We start from the raw sequence: 16,618 nt of genomic DNA, 5'->3' as shown, positions 1-16,618 counted from the left end.
TTTGCGATTCGCGCGTGAAGTTTGCAGGATCGCTCCGTACACACACTCCCCCACCACCACTCCTGCAGTTCAAGGACTTCGTATCCGCGATCGAAAACACCTCCGTCAATTACAGTGAAGACTCCGCCTCTTCGACGAACAGAACTCATCATCATTAAGACGCTGCTCCTTGACCACTTAGGAGTTTTCAATTAAGGAGACGTTCTTTATTAGTATTACGACTACTACTACTAGACCCATCGCGCTCTTTCCACAACAAGACAGCACTGGACCCGACCCTCGTGAGGAACGGGGCGATCGATTGAAAACTCTCCCCGGCTCCAGAGTTGGGGAGCGAAGTTGAGAGGGGTGATTAACTCGCGGGCCTTTGTCGGGGGGGGGGGGCACACAGAGACAGAAGCTGAGCTTTGCGTGGGAGGGGGGGCACGTCTCTCTCTCTCCCCCCCCGCGCACCTCGCTCCGCCAGTGTCTGAGTCGCTGAGCGGAGTGATGAGTTGTCTCGATGTGATGTACCACGCGTACGGGCCGCCGGCCCGTGCCTACCTCAGCGCAGCATCGGCGGCCTACTCCTCGTACCCCCACGCCGCACAGGTAGGAGGCGTCACTCACTCACGTGCGCGTGTGTGTGCGCCTGTGTGCGCGTGTGTGTCTGTGTGCGTGTGTGTGTGTCTGTGTGTGTGTGTGTGTGCGCGTGTGTGAGTGTGTGTGTGTGCGTGTGTGTGAGTGTGTCTGTGTGAGTATGTGTGGGAGCGATAGTGTAGCGGTTAGCGCTACGCTGCGCTATGGACCTGGATACCTGGGTTCGATTCCCGCCCAACACCAGTGACGATTATCTGAACCGGTCCTGGGCCTCCCCTAGGTCGACTCAGCCTGAAACGAGTACTTGGTACGGTGTGTAAACATCGCCACTGGGGAGACAAAGGCGGTCGGACGTGGTGCTGGCCACCCACCCCCTCGTGTACCGTTTCGGCCTTCAAAGGTGCTCGCTAACAGCACTTGCCCCTACAGTATGTTAAGGCTATACGGGTGATCTTTGTCTTTGTGAGTGTGTGTGGGAGTGGTGGTGCAACGGTTAGCGCGCTGCGCTACGAACCCATGCGACCCGAGGTCGATTTTTGCTCTCCCCTAGGTCGACTCAGCCTCAAATAAGTACCTGGATCAATGTGTAAACATAGCCACTGGGGAGACAAAGGCGGCCGCGCGTGGTGCTGGCCACCCACCCCCCCCCATTGTGCGCCGTGCCGGCATTCATAGGTGCTCGCTAACAGCACTTGCCCTAACAGTCTACTCAATCTATACGGGGGATCTTTGTCTTTGTACGGGTGTGCACATGTATTGTGGGGAGCGGTGGCGCAGTGGTTAGTGCGCCGTGTTATGGACCCGGCAATAACCCAAGTTCAATTTCCGCTCAAGGCCACATCAGTGACGAGTATTTGAACCGGTCTGGGGCCTCCCCTAGGTCAACTCAGCCTCAATTGAGAACCTGTTGCGCTGTGTAAACATCAGCACTGGGGAGACAAAGGCGGCCAGGTGTGGTACTGGTCAACCAGCCCTTCGTGTTGCGTGCCAGCCTTACTCGCAACACTTGCCCCAAGCGACCAGCTACAAACAGCACTCTCACAGTTAATAATTTTTCTTGAAATTAGCCATTTGTGATAAGTGCTTGGCAGATGATGGGTGAGTGAGTTAGTTAATTAGTGAGTGGGTGAATTGGTGGGTGAGTTAGTGAGTGAGTGGTTGAGTGAGTTATTCAATTAGTGAGTGGGTGAGTTGGTGAGCGAGTGGGTGAGTGAGTGGGTGGGTGAGCGTGTGCGTGAATGAGTAAGTTAGTGGGTGAGTGAGTGAGTTGGTGAGCGGGTGCGTGAGCGTGTTGTTATGGCCTGCAGTGTCGATGAGAGTCGAACCAATTCAGCGTCTGACAGAGACCGACCGAATCTTCGCCGTGGATGGAGGAGGAACCAACGAGCGAAGTTCATGGGAACGGTAGTCACAGCAGCAGCAGCAGTAGTTGCGATAGAAGAGTGATACGGAGGCGACTGCCGGCCGATGAGTGAGCGAGCGAGTGAGCGGATCATCGTTTCACCCTGCTGTTGCACCCTGCATATATTAAGCGATGTAGCAACTTAGCTCTTCACCCAGTTAATATAATTAGAGTACACGCACAAGCACACGGTCAGGCGCGTTGTCAATCCACTGCTCGATTATGGTCTCCCATCTCGAGATCTTCATGAGAAGGTCATCATCATCATCATCAGCAGCAACAGCAGCAGCCATGGTCACGTTTCAACTTGATTCTGTGTAACTCGGCGTGAACTCAGGTGGCCAGGGTAAGCGTGCTCGTGTCTTGATGTTCTTCAGCGCTTGCGGGACTCGCTCACGGGAACGCTGGCGTGTCACGGCTACCCGTAGGGTTTACGCGAATGCAACAGAGAACAAAGCTCTTGACGTAAAAAACAAAAACCTCCGTCCGATATGAGGAATCCGCTGGAGCCGTGCACTTTGAAATCATCCTGGTTGGACACTGATTTATTTTAGAGAACAAAGTTCTTGACGTTAAACACAACAAAACAAAACAAATATCCGTCCGATATTAGAAATCCGCTGGAGCCGTGCACTTTGAAATCATCCTGGTTGGACACTGATTTATTTTAGAGAACAAAGTTCTTGACGTTAAACACAACAAAACAAAAAAAATCTCCGTCCGATATTAGAAATCCGCTGGAGCCGTGCACTTTGAAATCATCCTGGTTGGACACTGATTTATTTTAGAGAACAAAGTTCTTGACGTTAAACACAACAAAACAAAAACAAATCTCCGTCCGATATTAGAAATCCGCTGGAGCCGTGCACTTTGAAATCATCCTGGTTGGACACTGATTTATTTTAGAGAACAAAGTTCTTGACGTTAAACACAACAAAACAAAAACAAATCTCCGTCCGATATTAGAAATCCGCTGGAGCCGTGCACTTTGAAATCATCCTGGTTGGACACTGATTTATTTTAGAGAACAAAGTTCTTGACGTTAAACACAACAAAACAAAAACAAATCTCCGTCCGATATTAGAAATCCGCTGGAGCCGTGCACTTTGAAATCATCCTGGTTGGACACTGATTTATTTTAGAGAACAAAGTTCTTGACGTTAAACACAACAAAACAAAACAAATATCCGTCCGATATTAGAAATCCGCTGGAGCCGTGCACTTTGAAATCATCCTGGTTGGACACTGATTTATTTTAGAGAACAAAGTTCTTGACGTTAAACACAACAAAACAAAAAAAATCTCCGTCCGATATTAGAAATCCGCTGGAGCCGTGCACTTTGAAATCATCCTGGTTGGACACTGATTTATTTTAGAGAACAAAGTTCTTGACGTTAAACACAACAAAACAAAAAAAACCTCCGTCCGATATTAGAAATCCGCTGGAGCCGTGCACTTTGAAATCATCCTGGTTGGACACTGATTTATTTTAGAGAACAAAGTTCTTGACGTTAAACACAACAAAACAAAAACAAATCTCCGTCCGATATTATAAATCCGCTGGAGCCGTGCACTTTGAAATCATCCTGGTCGGACACTGATTTATTTTAGAGAACAAAGTTCTTGACGTTAAACACAAGAAAACAAAAAAAACCTCCGTCCGATATGAGGAATCCGCTGGAGCCGTGCACTTTGAAATCATCTTGGTTGGACACTCATTTCTTTTAGAGCTGTTTGTTTTTTTGCGCGTGAGCGCGTGTCTAGTCTGTTGTCCTTCCCCCCGCACCTCCGATTAGAGCGGTTGGCTACGTACGGTGCGAAAGAAGTTCAACGTACGTACACACCACTGCCGCGGTTATGTACGGTCTGTGCAACCCACAGTAACTCACAGTGCACGTGGACGTCATTCGTGGTTGCGTGCTGTGTATGTTTTTTTTTTCATGGGCACCGTCACAGCAACGTGGAATTTCCACCACAGAGCGACTGTGATGTTTATTTGTAGGGGCATGTTTATATAAATATCCCGCATTCGAGCAATTCACCCCGCGTAATAGGCCCGTGATCTCGAAATCGAAGCCGGGTTGGAGTCCTGGATAGTGGCTGGATGCATAACAGGTGTTATAGGCTGCTCTTATGGCCAATAATAATCAGAGGGGAGCTTATTAAAAATCGATTTCTGTTCACGAACGTGCAACTGGCCCAGAGTGGTGAAGTATGGTCAAATAGCCCCCCCGCTCCCCCATAAATCCAGCATTGGATTTACATGACGACTAAATTAGTGTATATATGTATACACAAACACATACACGGCACATATCAAATACAAACAACTCATTGTGAAACGTATAATTAATGATTATGTAGATATGTTTAGACTTTGACGATATAACCGTCTGAACGCTGTGTATATGGCACGTGTGCATGAGTATGTTACATACATCCACATGTATAACCTTTGCATGTATTATAAGTACAGCAAAGTCGTACATCTCATTGCAAACTACGGATTATGATGTTCAGACACGGCGCCTTATACAAATACACGAGTAGGATTGTTTTGCATCGCTACATTAACGACGCCCAGTGTTAAATCCACTGCTGGATGAAGGCCTGAACCACGACCTATCTCTCGTGGGGATTGTTCGACCATACTTCACCACGCTGGTCAATGCGGATTGCTGAAGGATGTAACGGCACATCGATGGAATCGCTACAGATGATCACTCGCCACTGATGTTATCCGTGATCGGGAATCGAACGGATTCAGAGCGCATTGTGCCAGCCACAACGATGCCGCTCCCGGCAATACAATAACGTTAACGAATCACTTAACAAAAATATAAATATGTCATCGCGTTTATGTTGATGAAAGGACTTTGTAGTCCGCTTTAGCCGCCATCCCCAAGTCGCCCTGCAGGCTTGTGTTCTGCACAGGCTGCGTCTTATAATCCGGTAGGGGTGCGTGTGTGTGACTGCGTGTGTGTGTGTGTGTGAGTGTGTGAGTGCGTGTGAGTGTGTGTGAGTGTGTGAGTGTGTGTGAGTGCGTGAGTGTGTGTGCGTGTGTGAGTGTGTGTGCGCGCGTGTGTGAGTGTGTGAGTGTGAGTGTGTGAGTGTGTGACTGCGTGTGTATGTGTGTGTGAGTGTGTGAGTGCGTGTGTGTGACTGCGTGTGTATGTGTGTGTGAGTGTGTGAGTGCGTGTGAGTGTGTGTGAGTGTGTGAGTGTGTGTGAGTGCGTGAGTGTGTGTGCGTGTGTGAGTGTGTGTGCGCGCGTGTGTGAGTGTGTGAGTGTGAGTGTGTGAGTGTGTGACTGCGTGTGTATGTGTGTGTGAGTGTGTGAGTGCGTGTGTGTGACTGCGTGTGTATGTGTGTGTGAGTGTGTGAGTGCGTGTGCGTGTGTGTGACTGCGTGTGAGTGTGTGTGAGTGTGTGAGTGTGTGTGAGTGCGTGAGTGTGTGTGCGTGTGTGAGTGTGTGTGCGCGCGTGTGTGAGTGTGTGAGTGTGAGTGTGTGAGTGTGTGACTGCGTGTGAGTGTGTGTGAGTGTGTGAGTGTGTGTGAGTGTGTGAGTGCGTGAGTGTGTGTGCGTGTGTGAGTGTGTGTGCGCGCGTGTGTGAGTGCATGTGTATGTGTGTGTGAGTGTGTGAGTGCGTGTGTGAGTCTGTGTGAGTGCGCGCGTGTGTGAGTGTGCGTGTGTGAGTGTGTTTGAGTGTGTGTGAGTGCGCGCGTGTGTTAGTTTGTGAGTGCGTGTGAGTGTGTGAGTGCGTGCGTGCGTGAGTGTGCGTGTGTGAGTGCGCGCGTGTGTGAGTTTGTGAGTGCGTGTGTGAGCGTTCGTGTGTGAGTGTGAGTGCGTGTGTGAGTGTTCGTGTGTGTGTGTGGGAGTGTGTTTGTGCGTGCGCGTGTGTGTGAGAGCGTGTGTGAGTGGGGAGCGGTAGTGTAGTGGTTAGCGCTATGAACCCGGCGACCGGAGTTCGATTCATGCTCACGCCCAACACCAGTGACGATTATCTGAACCGGTCCTGGGCCTCCCCTAGGTCGACTCAGCCTAAAATGAGTACCTGGTGCGATGTATAACTATCACCACGAGGGAGACAAAGGCGGCCAGGCGTGGTGCTGGCCAGCCACCCCATCCTGTGCCGTGCCGGCCTTCGTGGGTGCTCGCTATCAACACTTGCCCCAACAGTCTGTTACAGGCTATACAGAGGGTCTTTGTGTGCGCGTGTGAGTAAGTGTGTGAGTGCGCGCGTGTGTGTGTAAGTGAGTGTGCGTGTGTGCGTGTTTGAGTGAATGTGAGAGTGAGTGTGCGTGTGTGCGTGTTTGAGTGAGTGGGGTGTGAGTGCGCGCGTGTGTGTAAGTGAGTGTACATGTGTGAGTGAGTGTGCGTGTGTGAGTGAGTTTGAGCGTGTGCGTGTTTGAGTGTGCGTGTTTGAGTGATTGGGGTGTGCGTGTGTGAGTGCGCGCGTGTGTGTAAGTGAGTGTGCATGTGTGTGCGTGTGTGTGTGTGTGAGTGAGTGTGTGCGTGTGTGTGTGTGAGTGTGCGTGTTTCAGTGAGTGTGGTGTGCGTGTGTGAGTGAGTGTGATCGTGTGTGGGTGTGAGTGTGCGTGCTTGAGTGAGTGGGGTGTGCGTGTGTGAGTGCGTTCGCCTGTGACGATGTCTGTACGAGTTCATTGACATCGGGCACAAGCTTTTGACTGCGTGCTACTTTTCGGAGCGTCTTGCAATCTGGATAATACGGTAACTCTATATAAATATATAGCAATTTAGATATATAAATGTACACAGAACAAATTACAGTTTACAAATATGTAGACCATCAAGGGCAATAATTATTAATACCGATATTGGACTCGCTTTCTTATCGGCTTCGGCAACAGAGTTCACGAGTCGGCGAATTACTCGGTTTACCGATTACGGAACCACCAGGCAGAGCTCAGCAGGAGATGGAGCGAGCGAGCGTCATCCGGGAAGGTTGCGAGTTCCAATCCGGTGTGGTGGGATCGACTCATCAAATCATCCCTCAATCCATGGCCGGATTAAGATGTCGTAGGCACCTGGGATACAGATACTGTGAGGCGCACCCCAGTAATATTTTCAAAAGGAAAACAAAGTTAAAGGAAAAATAAAATGTAATTTTTGTTACGAGGATAGACTCGCCCGTCGCCGCCATGGGAATGTGGAATTTCCACTACTGGAAGATGAGCACCCAACCCACTCATGATTCGATGCGAACTAGAATCTGCATTGTTTGATGACGATTTTACATCTAAGTGTTTACACACTTACCCATACTCTTTGGTTCTTTCGGTAAAGTCACGTAGGTATCAAATAAAATAAATAAAATCACGACGTTTCTATTGCAACACAAGCAATCATCATCAGGTGGGAAAACCACAGCAAAAAAAATGTGTTTTGCTTAATTTATTTGATTTTATACCTCCGTGACTTTACCGAAAGAACCAAAGAGTAAGGATCCCTGCAGTCACGAAAACTTCAAATCTACACGTACACATATTTACATAAAAAGGCCCGTATTTTAACGGATTGGTTTTCAGATGTTTGCGGTTGTATTACGGATAGGCACGGCTTATCACTGCATCCAATGTGACCGTTCGCAGCCCTTCGAGAACACCAATTGTAATTGACCTCAATCCAGTCGCGATTGTGTACGGTGTTGGGAGACAATGAAACAAAAGAAGGAAGAGAGCGGTGGCGCAACGGTTAGCGCACTGCGCTACTAACCTCCCGGCACAAACGACGATGCGAGGGGTTCTTTGATCTCCCACGAGGCTCGTGGTCCACCCTAAACGGCATCAGCTGCACAAAACCACGGCAGCAGTAGATGCGGGATACCTTGTAAGATGTAAAACTCTCCAGTCGCAGTGTGCTATAACCGTGGGTCATCCAGAACAGAGACTGTAGCGCAACGCGTAACGACGCAATGCCATCGGTCCACAAACTATGAAGAAGTAGACATCGCAGCGACACGCGACTCCGCTTGCTGCTCCTGCTGCTGCTGAAGCAGTTGTCTGGACTTTGACCACCACCAATGTGACATTGCAGTCGGTGCTCTGCATCTACATCGTCGTCGGCCGTACATCAAGACGCAGAACCTCGCTAACCCGAGTTCGATTACCCGGTTAACATCGGTGGTTGATCTTCTTGGTTCTTTCGGTAAAGTCACGTAGAAGGGAAATAATACAATAATAAAAATTTAACATAATAAAATACAATTCTCACGACGTTTCGGCCACAACGCAAGCAGCCGTGCTCAGGTGAAGAACAGGTCTGTCGGAAAGACAGCGTCTGAAGTTATGTTCTTCAACTGAGGACGGCTGCTTGCGTTGTGGCCGAAACGTCGTGAGAATTGTATTTTATTATGTTTTATTTTTATTATTTTATTATTTCCCTTCTACGTGACTTTACCGAATGAACCAAGAAGATGAATCCCTGCAGTCGCGAAAGCTTTAAATCAAAATTTTATTGCCGAGTTGTTTACGTGACAAACCTTACTGGCCGTGTCGGGTGGTGAAGGGATACGGCACATTTATCGGTGGTTGAGTTGTATCTAATGCCATCCTGGGTCACAAACCCCCCTAACTCGCACTGCATAAAATGGTGAAGTATGGTCAGATATATTAGAACCCCCCATGATCGACTCAGCGAGGCGGGGCGGCCTTCGTTCAGCAGTGCATTGACACAGGGCGGTAAGCAACAAGTTGTTAGCAACATTTATCGGCGACTATTTGACGACAGGTGGCTAATGATAGATGTTAGATAATTTCGCAAAGTTATGCACGTAATAGTCGGTTCACATATGGTTCATTAATCCACGGATTAGCAATTACTGTATAATACATACGTGCGTGTCTGTATATATATAAACACATTCATGTGACATCTTTAAAAAAAAACAACCTTAGACCTCTTGTGCAATATTAAAATGCTACGAAATAGAATTGTTAGTTTCATTATAGAGCCGGTTGGCGGTGGATATGATCTCAGCAAAGGCAGTTTATGGGCATCAGTGTTAAATACAATTACATGCAAACACGGGAAAATACGAACAGATGCATGAAGGTACATACGTACAAAGCAATATATATGCATGTAAGTACACACGTATACCGAACAAGACAAAGATCCCCCGTATAGCCTTAACAGACTGTTGGGGCAAGTGCTGTTAGCGAGCACCTATGAATGCCGGAATGGCACACGAGGGGGTGGGTGGCGAGCACCACGCCCGGCCGCCTTTGTCTCCCCAGTCGCGATGATTACACACCGCACCAGGTACTTATTTGAGGCTGAGTCGACATACCGGTACAGAAATACATGTGCAAGTACACAGATATCTATGTACAATTACATATTAACAAACACATATATATAGATATGTACATAGAAATATCTGTGCATGTATATTCATACATATACGCATACAAACACATATACGTGCAAAATATACAGATAGATACTTACAAATGCACTGGGATACATACATCCAAAGACATACACATTAAACATATAAAACACACACACGCGCAAATACATACGAATACATAATGAGCAAACATTCATGCGTACGAATAATCTATGCAAATATCGACCAATATACTAATCCATATATACAAATGAATGCAAAGACAAAGATCCCCCAGACTGTTGGGGCAAGTGCTGTTAGCAAGGACCTATGAGTGCCTGTGGGTGGCCTGCACCACGCCCGGCCGCCTTTGTCTCCCCAGTGGCGATGTTCAGACACCAGCCCGGGTGCTCATTTGAGGCTGAGTCGACCTAGGGGAGGGTGGCTGGGCTCGTAGCGCAGCGCGCTAACCGCTTACACCATCGCTCCCCGCAGAGATGTATAAACGTGCGTTGAGAAACGCATGCAACTCACTAAAATAATAACATACGAAATTATACACTTGTGTGTACAAAAACACAATAATATAAACGCACACGTATTTTACTAAACGCATGCTGTACGTGAATTCTTACCAATACATATTTACGTTTAGCCTTAACAGACGTTGGGTCGACTGCTGCGAGCGAATGCATACAGCCGCATACCACACACATACGTAGCAACACGTACACATTTACATACATAAACACATACCAAATAAATGTAAATGCGTACGAGATACACAACATCATGGATATACATACAACACGGGCGAAAATGCATGCAAGTGCACAAAGACAAAGATCATCCCCCCGTATAGCCTTAACAAACTGTTGGGGCAAGTGCTTTTAGTGGGGACCTATGAAGGCCGGCACGGCACACGAGGGGGTGGGTGGCCAACACCACGCCCGGCCGCCTTTGTCTCCCGTGTGGCAATGTTTATACACTGTACCAGGTACTCCTTTGAGGCTGAGTCGACCTCGGTTCAGATAACCGTCACTGGTGTTGGCCGTGAGCGGGAATCGAAAGACCTCGGATCGCTGGGGGTTCGTAACGACGCGCGCTCTGTGGCCGTCTGGAACGCTCTTCTTTCCCGAAATTATGAAACTACTGCAGTGGTGCCCTTTAAAATCATACGGATTGAAAAGTCTTCTTTTCAGAAGTTATTTTTTTTGTGCTTAGTTTGTTGTCCTTCCCCGCGCCTGGGATTAGCGCAGGTTGGATAAGTATGGTGCGAAAGAAGTTCAGCATACAGTACGTACATCCATACCAATGCGGTTACGTACAGCCAAATGCAGGCGGCGCGTTTGCTGCTTGAGTCCCGCCCATTGTAGACGCGTCACTTTCTCGCAAATCGGCGTTCACAATCGCGACGAAGCATTTGCGCTTTCAGCTCGAAGAAGCGAAACCATTCCTCTCGCATGCCTCGAACGCGCCGAGAAGTGGGGAGACGCGAGGGGGGGGGGCGAGATGGACCGGAAAGATGTAGAGGAAGAGAAGCAGCAGCAGCAGCAGGTGGAGTAGGGGGACACGCATCTATCATGATTTTTGGCGGAACCAAAAATCCGAGCGAGGTGGGAAGAGTCAATGGGGATAGATCCTCAGTCTTTGTTGTTATTGTTGTTGTAGTGCGGACGATGGGCCCGTTAAGCCAGCGGCTGCCCGGCTATTTGACGCGGGGGATCCGTGAGCGAAGCAGCGGCAGCAGCAGCAGCAGCAATACACAGAGGACACAGAGAACACAAAGGTCGATATCGCAGAGAAGGGGTCCTGCACGAACTGCGTAAAGGAATATTACACAGCTGACAAACCGAAGCGTTTAACGGTCGCACACGGAACACACGCGAATAACAACAACAACAACAACATTGTCGTTGAACAATAATAACAATTGTTCATAATAATAATTATTAAAATAAAAATTTTAATAGTTCTTCTTTTAGAAAAAAATCTAATTTAGATTAATAATAATTATTAAAGTAATAATTCTTATTTTAGAAAAAAAATCTAATTTCACGAGAGAACAAGAGGCGTCAGCAACGTAGATGTGGAAGGAAACTCGAATTTGTGTTGGTGATGCTCCTGCTGGGTCGGTAGCGGTTTATAATCACAATTAACGCGAGACAAACGGAACCCATTGGTCAATCGCAGTGTTGCCTTTTAATGGAGGCGGGGGGGATATGTTTAAACGTGATAGGCGACGTTTCGGGAAGTGTCCCTTCTTCATCGCGAAAGAGAGAGGCGAGAGAGACAGAGAGAGACAGAGAGAGACAGAGAGTGAGATACAGAGACTTTTTGACTTTTAAACAACTTTTATTGCCGCCAGCAGCAACAGCACCGGAGGCGATTCCGATACGAAATACACAAAGTCACCAGCAACACAAATGAACAGACGCTACAAATCCACGCGCTGTGGCGCTAAATGCACCGCACACAACACGAAAGAAAAGTCACGTGGTGGTGGTGGTGGTGGTCATCGCGCACGCCACGGTGACGAGCGAGCGCTTCAGAAGGTGAACACCACGAGGGTGCCGTCCACGCTGGTGCAGAGAGGGGCTTGTCCGGCTCCCCAGCGTTCGAAGAAGACGCGCACATCACCGGCATGTGTGTGGTACATGGCGTGCTCCAGCCGGAGCCGCGCCTTAAGCAGGCCCCTGAACACTGGAAGCACAGAGCAGGCGTCAGTGTCACCTTCCAGCATCTTTTTTCTGAGAGAGACAGAGAGACATGCAGAGAGACAGAGAGAGACAGAGGTAGGCAGATATTCCCTCCTCGAGGGTCTGATTTAGGCGAGTCAAACCGCTTCCTCTTACTCGGCGGTGTATCCAGACGGACAGACGGACATCATCATCTTGGCCACTTTCATCATCATCATGATTATTCATAACAAACCCGCCGTGGTAATCATCAGCACCACCTGCAGTGGAATAATCGTCATCAGAATCGTCCAGTCATCATGTCACCATCATCATCATCATCGTGTAGCTGTCGTCATCGGCATCATCACAGGCATCATCGACAACATCTCACGATACCATTGAAATTTACAACGTCATGTGGATTGATATAGCGGCCGGGTCTAAATGTGACCGCATCTTCAGACGCTGTACAGAACCAGCGGGCATATAATGTTGTGTATATATATCGAGGTTATATCGAGAGGAAGGGAGTCCCACACCTCCGATTAGCACGGTTGGCTAGGTATGGTGCGAAAGAAGTTCAACATACATGCGCAGATGTGTGAGTCAGTGGGTCTCTGTGTGAGTCTATAGGACTCTATATGAGTCTATGGGTCTCTGTGTGAGTCTATAGGTCTCTATGTGAGTCTATGCGTCTCTATGTGAGTCTATGGGTCTCTATTTTGAGTCTATGTGTCTCTATGTGAGTATATGGGTCTCTATGTGAGTCTATAGGACTCTATGTGAGTCTATGGGACTCAATGTGAGTCTATGGGTTTCTATGTGAGTCTATGGGTCTCTATGTGAGTCTATGGGCCTCTATGTGAGTCAATGGGTCTGTATTCTATGTGAGTCAATGGGTCTCTGTGTGAGTCTATGGGACTCTGTGTGAGTTTATGGGTCTCTATGTGAGTGTATGGGTCTCTATGTGAGTCTATGGGACCCTATGTGAGTGTATGGGTCTCTATGTGAGTCTATGGACCTCTGTGTGAGTCTATGGGTCTCTATGTGAGTCTATGGGTCTTTATGTGAGTCTATGGGTCTTTATGTGAGTCTATGGTCTCTATGTGAGTCTATGGGTCTCTATGTGAGTCTATGGTTCTCTATGTGAGTCTATGGGCCTCTGTGTGAGTCTATGGGTTTCTATGTGAGTCTATGGGCCTCTGTGTGAGTCTATGGGTCTCTATGTGAGTCTATGGTTCTCTATGTGAGTCTATGGGTCTTTATGTGAGTCTATGGGTCTCTATGTGAGTCTATGGTCTCTATGTGAGTCTATGGGTCTCTTTGTGAGTCTATGGTTCTCTTTGTGAGTCTATGGGCCTCTGTGTGAGTCTATGGGTCTCTATGTGAGTCTATGGGTCTCTATGTGAGTCTATAGGTCTCTATATTGAGTCTATGGGTCTCTATGTGAGTCTATGGGTCTCTATGTGAGTCTATGGGCCTCTGTGTGAGTCTATGTGTCTCTATGTGAGTCTATGGGTCTCTATGTGAGTCTATGGGTCTCTATTTTGAGTCTATGGGTCTCTATGTGAGTCTATGTGTCTCTATGTGAGTCTATGGGTCTCTATGTGAGTCTATGGGTCTCTATGTGAGTCTATGTGTCTCTGTGTGAGTCTATAGGTCTCTATGTGAGTCTATGCGTCTCTATGTGAGTCTATGGGTCTCTATTTTGAGTCTATGGGTCTCTATGTGAGTCTATGTGTCTCTATGTGAGTCTATGGGTCTCTATGTGAGTCTATGGGTCTCTATGTGAGTCTATGTGTCTCTGTGTGAGTCTATAGGTCTCTATGTGAGTCTATGCGTCTCTATGTGAGTCTATGGGTCTCTATTTTGAGTCTATGGGTCTCTATATGAGTCTATTGGTCTCTATGTGAGTCTATGGGACTCTATGTGAGTCTATGGGTCTTTATGTGAGTCTATGGGTCTCTATGTGAGTCTATGGGTCTCTATGTGAGTCTATGGGGTCTCTATGAGAGTCTATGGGTCTCAATGCGGGTCTATGGATCTCTATGAGAGTCTATGGGTCTCTATGTGAGTCTATGTGTCTCTATGTGATTCTACGGTTCTCTATGTGAGTCTATGGGTCTCTATGTGAGTCTATGGGATTCTATGTGAGTCTATGGGTTTCTTTGTGAGTCTATGGGTCTCTATGTGAGTCTATGGGTCTCTATGTGAGTGTATGGGTCTCTATGTGAGTCTATGGGTCTCTATGTGAGTCTATGGGTCTCTATGTGAGTCTATGGGTTTCTATGTGAGTCTATGAGTCTCTATGTGAGTCTATGGGACTCAATGTGAGTCTATGGGTTTCTATGTGAGTCTATGGGTCTCTATGTGAGTCTATGGGTCTCTATGTGAGTCTATGGGTCTCTATATGAGTCTATGGGTTTCTATGTGAGTCTATGGGTTTCTATGTGAGTCTATGGGTCTCTATGTGAGTCTATGGTCTCTATGTGAGTCTATGGGTCTCTATGTAAGAGGCAGTCAGTCAGACTTGAACAGGGGCAAGGAGCCGACAACACGGGTGGCTGGGGGGAGGAAGGAACTCCGAGACGATGGGTACATCATCATCATCATCAAATACATCATAATCACTCACAACACACCGCCACATTCATCACCACCACGATGATGATGATGAAATGAATAATCTAAAGCACTCGTCTCAAAGATGCGTCTCTGTGTGTAAGTTAGGGGAGCGGTAGTGCAGCGGTTAGCGCGCTGCGCTACGAAGCTGGTGACCCGAGTTCGATTCCCGCTCACGGCCAAAATCAGTGACGATTATTATCTGAACCGGTCATGGGCCTCTTCTAGGTCGACTCAGCCTCAAATTAGTACCTGGTACGGTGTGTAAACATCGCCAATGGGGAGACAAAGGCGGCCGGGCGTGGTGCTGGCTAACCCACCCCTTCGTGCGTCTTGCCGGCCTTCACAGGTGCTACTCGCTAACAGCACTTGCCCTAAACGTCTTTTAGAGGCTATACGGTGGAGGTGGGATCTTTGTCTTTGTGCGCACGAAGCAATAGCGACGGCGTTGCGTGCACTGTCACGCGCGCATTGCTGAATCACTCGCTCACTGTCACGCACCTTGACGTATGACTCACTCACTCACTATCTAACTCACTCACACACTCACTACCTAACTCACTCACTCACTCACCCACTCACTCACTCTCACGCACCTTGATGTATGACTCACTCACACTCACTCACTCACTACCTAACTCACTCACTCTCGCACTCACGCACTCACACCCTCAATCACTCACGCACTCTCACACACTCACCCACCCACTCACTCACTCACTCACGCACTCTCACTCACTCACTCTCTCACTCACCCACCCACTCACTCTCACTCACTCTCTCACTCACTCACTCACGCACTCTCACTCACTCACTCACCCACCCACTAACTCTCACTCACTCTCTCACTCACTCACGCACTCTCACTCACTCACTCAGCTTGATGTATCACTCACTCACTTACTCACTCACTCACTACCTAACTCACTCACTCTGTCTCTCACCTTGATGAATGACTCACTCACTCACTCACACTCACTTACTCACCCACTCACTCACTCACTCACGCACTCTCACTCACTCACCTTGATCTATCACTCACTCACTCGCTCACTCACGCACCTTGAAGTATGGCTCACTCGCTCACTCTCACGCACCCCGCCGAGAGCGGAGAGGTCCGCTCCGCGAGGGAGCCCTCCCGGGTAACGGGGCAGGTGGATGAATGCGTCAACATCGTTGAGCCCCGTGGGGCGAGTAGGGAAGCGGTGGCGCAGCGGTTAGCGCGCTTGCTGTCTTCATCTCAAACCCGGCGATGCTAAGTTTCAATTACCGACCACGGCTAAGATCCGTGGCCGCGAAAAATTGTATATACCGCTGCTTAGTCCACTCCGCCGTCCGCATTGCCACCACCCCTGCCGTCTTTAACGAACCCGCGCTGCCCAACACGTGTGGTGAAGGGTGACCAAACGACCGTCACGTACGACCCGACACGGCGCACGGATAAGGCCTATCATGCAGCGGTGAATTTGTTTGAAAAAAGGGGAAAGCTCAATTTATCTCAAAGCGTTTGAGTTGAAACGATGCAGAACGCTCACCACGTAAGCGAGGCACAATCACACACGATCCAATACAAAATTAACACGTATATATACACAAAACCGTCGACGTTCCGGGCAACGACCCTTCTTCATGGCACGAGATATTTGTTGTTCTATGAGAGCAGCGCGAATGACGACTTGACTTGCCTTGTTGAGTGTTGCTGTGCACCTTCCGATGAGCGCGGCTGGCTGTGGGTTGCGTGCACGAGGCATCCGCACGGATGGTGAATTGAAGCTCACGCGGACACAGGCGGGTTTACACGCTACCCTTGCCAACGACGAACCTCCTTGACCATCAACAAAGGCCTCAGTCGCGTCGCTACCGACTCACGTCTCGATTAACCCCTGTCTGGGTTTCCCTTGCGGTCACCATCCCAGAATCTGACCACGCAGTTCGTGAAGAACGCTGAGTGTGGAACTCTACGAGGACGCCCAGAAATGAA

The 16,618-nt window shown here is 48.4% G+C and overlaps 1 protein-coding gene across 1 annotated transcript in view; it reads left to right on the top strand.

The window, feature by feature from the left end:
- The first annotated feature begins 456 nt into the window (after window positions 1-456).
- LOC144733513 (transcription cofactor vestigial-like protein 2) overlaps window positions 457-16,618 on the top strand; it is a 58,598-nt gene continuing 42,436 nt past the window's right edge. Inside the window, exon 1 of the mRNA XM_078615444.1 lies at window positions 457-591. Within this exon, the coding sequence (XP_078471570.1) occupies window positions 490-591 (102 nt within the window). The 5' untranslated portion in view covers window positions 457-489. The remainder of the gene's footprint in view (window positions 592-16,618) is intronic.

Source organism: Lampetra planeri, chromosome 47 (genome assembly GCF_965212315.1).
Source record: "Lampetra planeri chromosome 47, kcLamPlan1.2.h2, whole genome shotgun sequence".
NCBI classification, from domain to species: Eukaryota; Metazoa; Chordata; class Hyperoartia; order Petromyzontiformes; family Petromyzontidae; genus Lampetra; species Lampetra planeri.
Note: the sequence above shows the minus strand (reverse complement) of the source record. Positions and strands in the feature narration are given on the sequence as shown.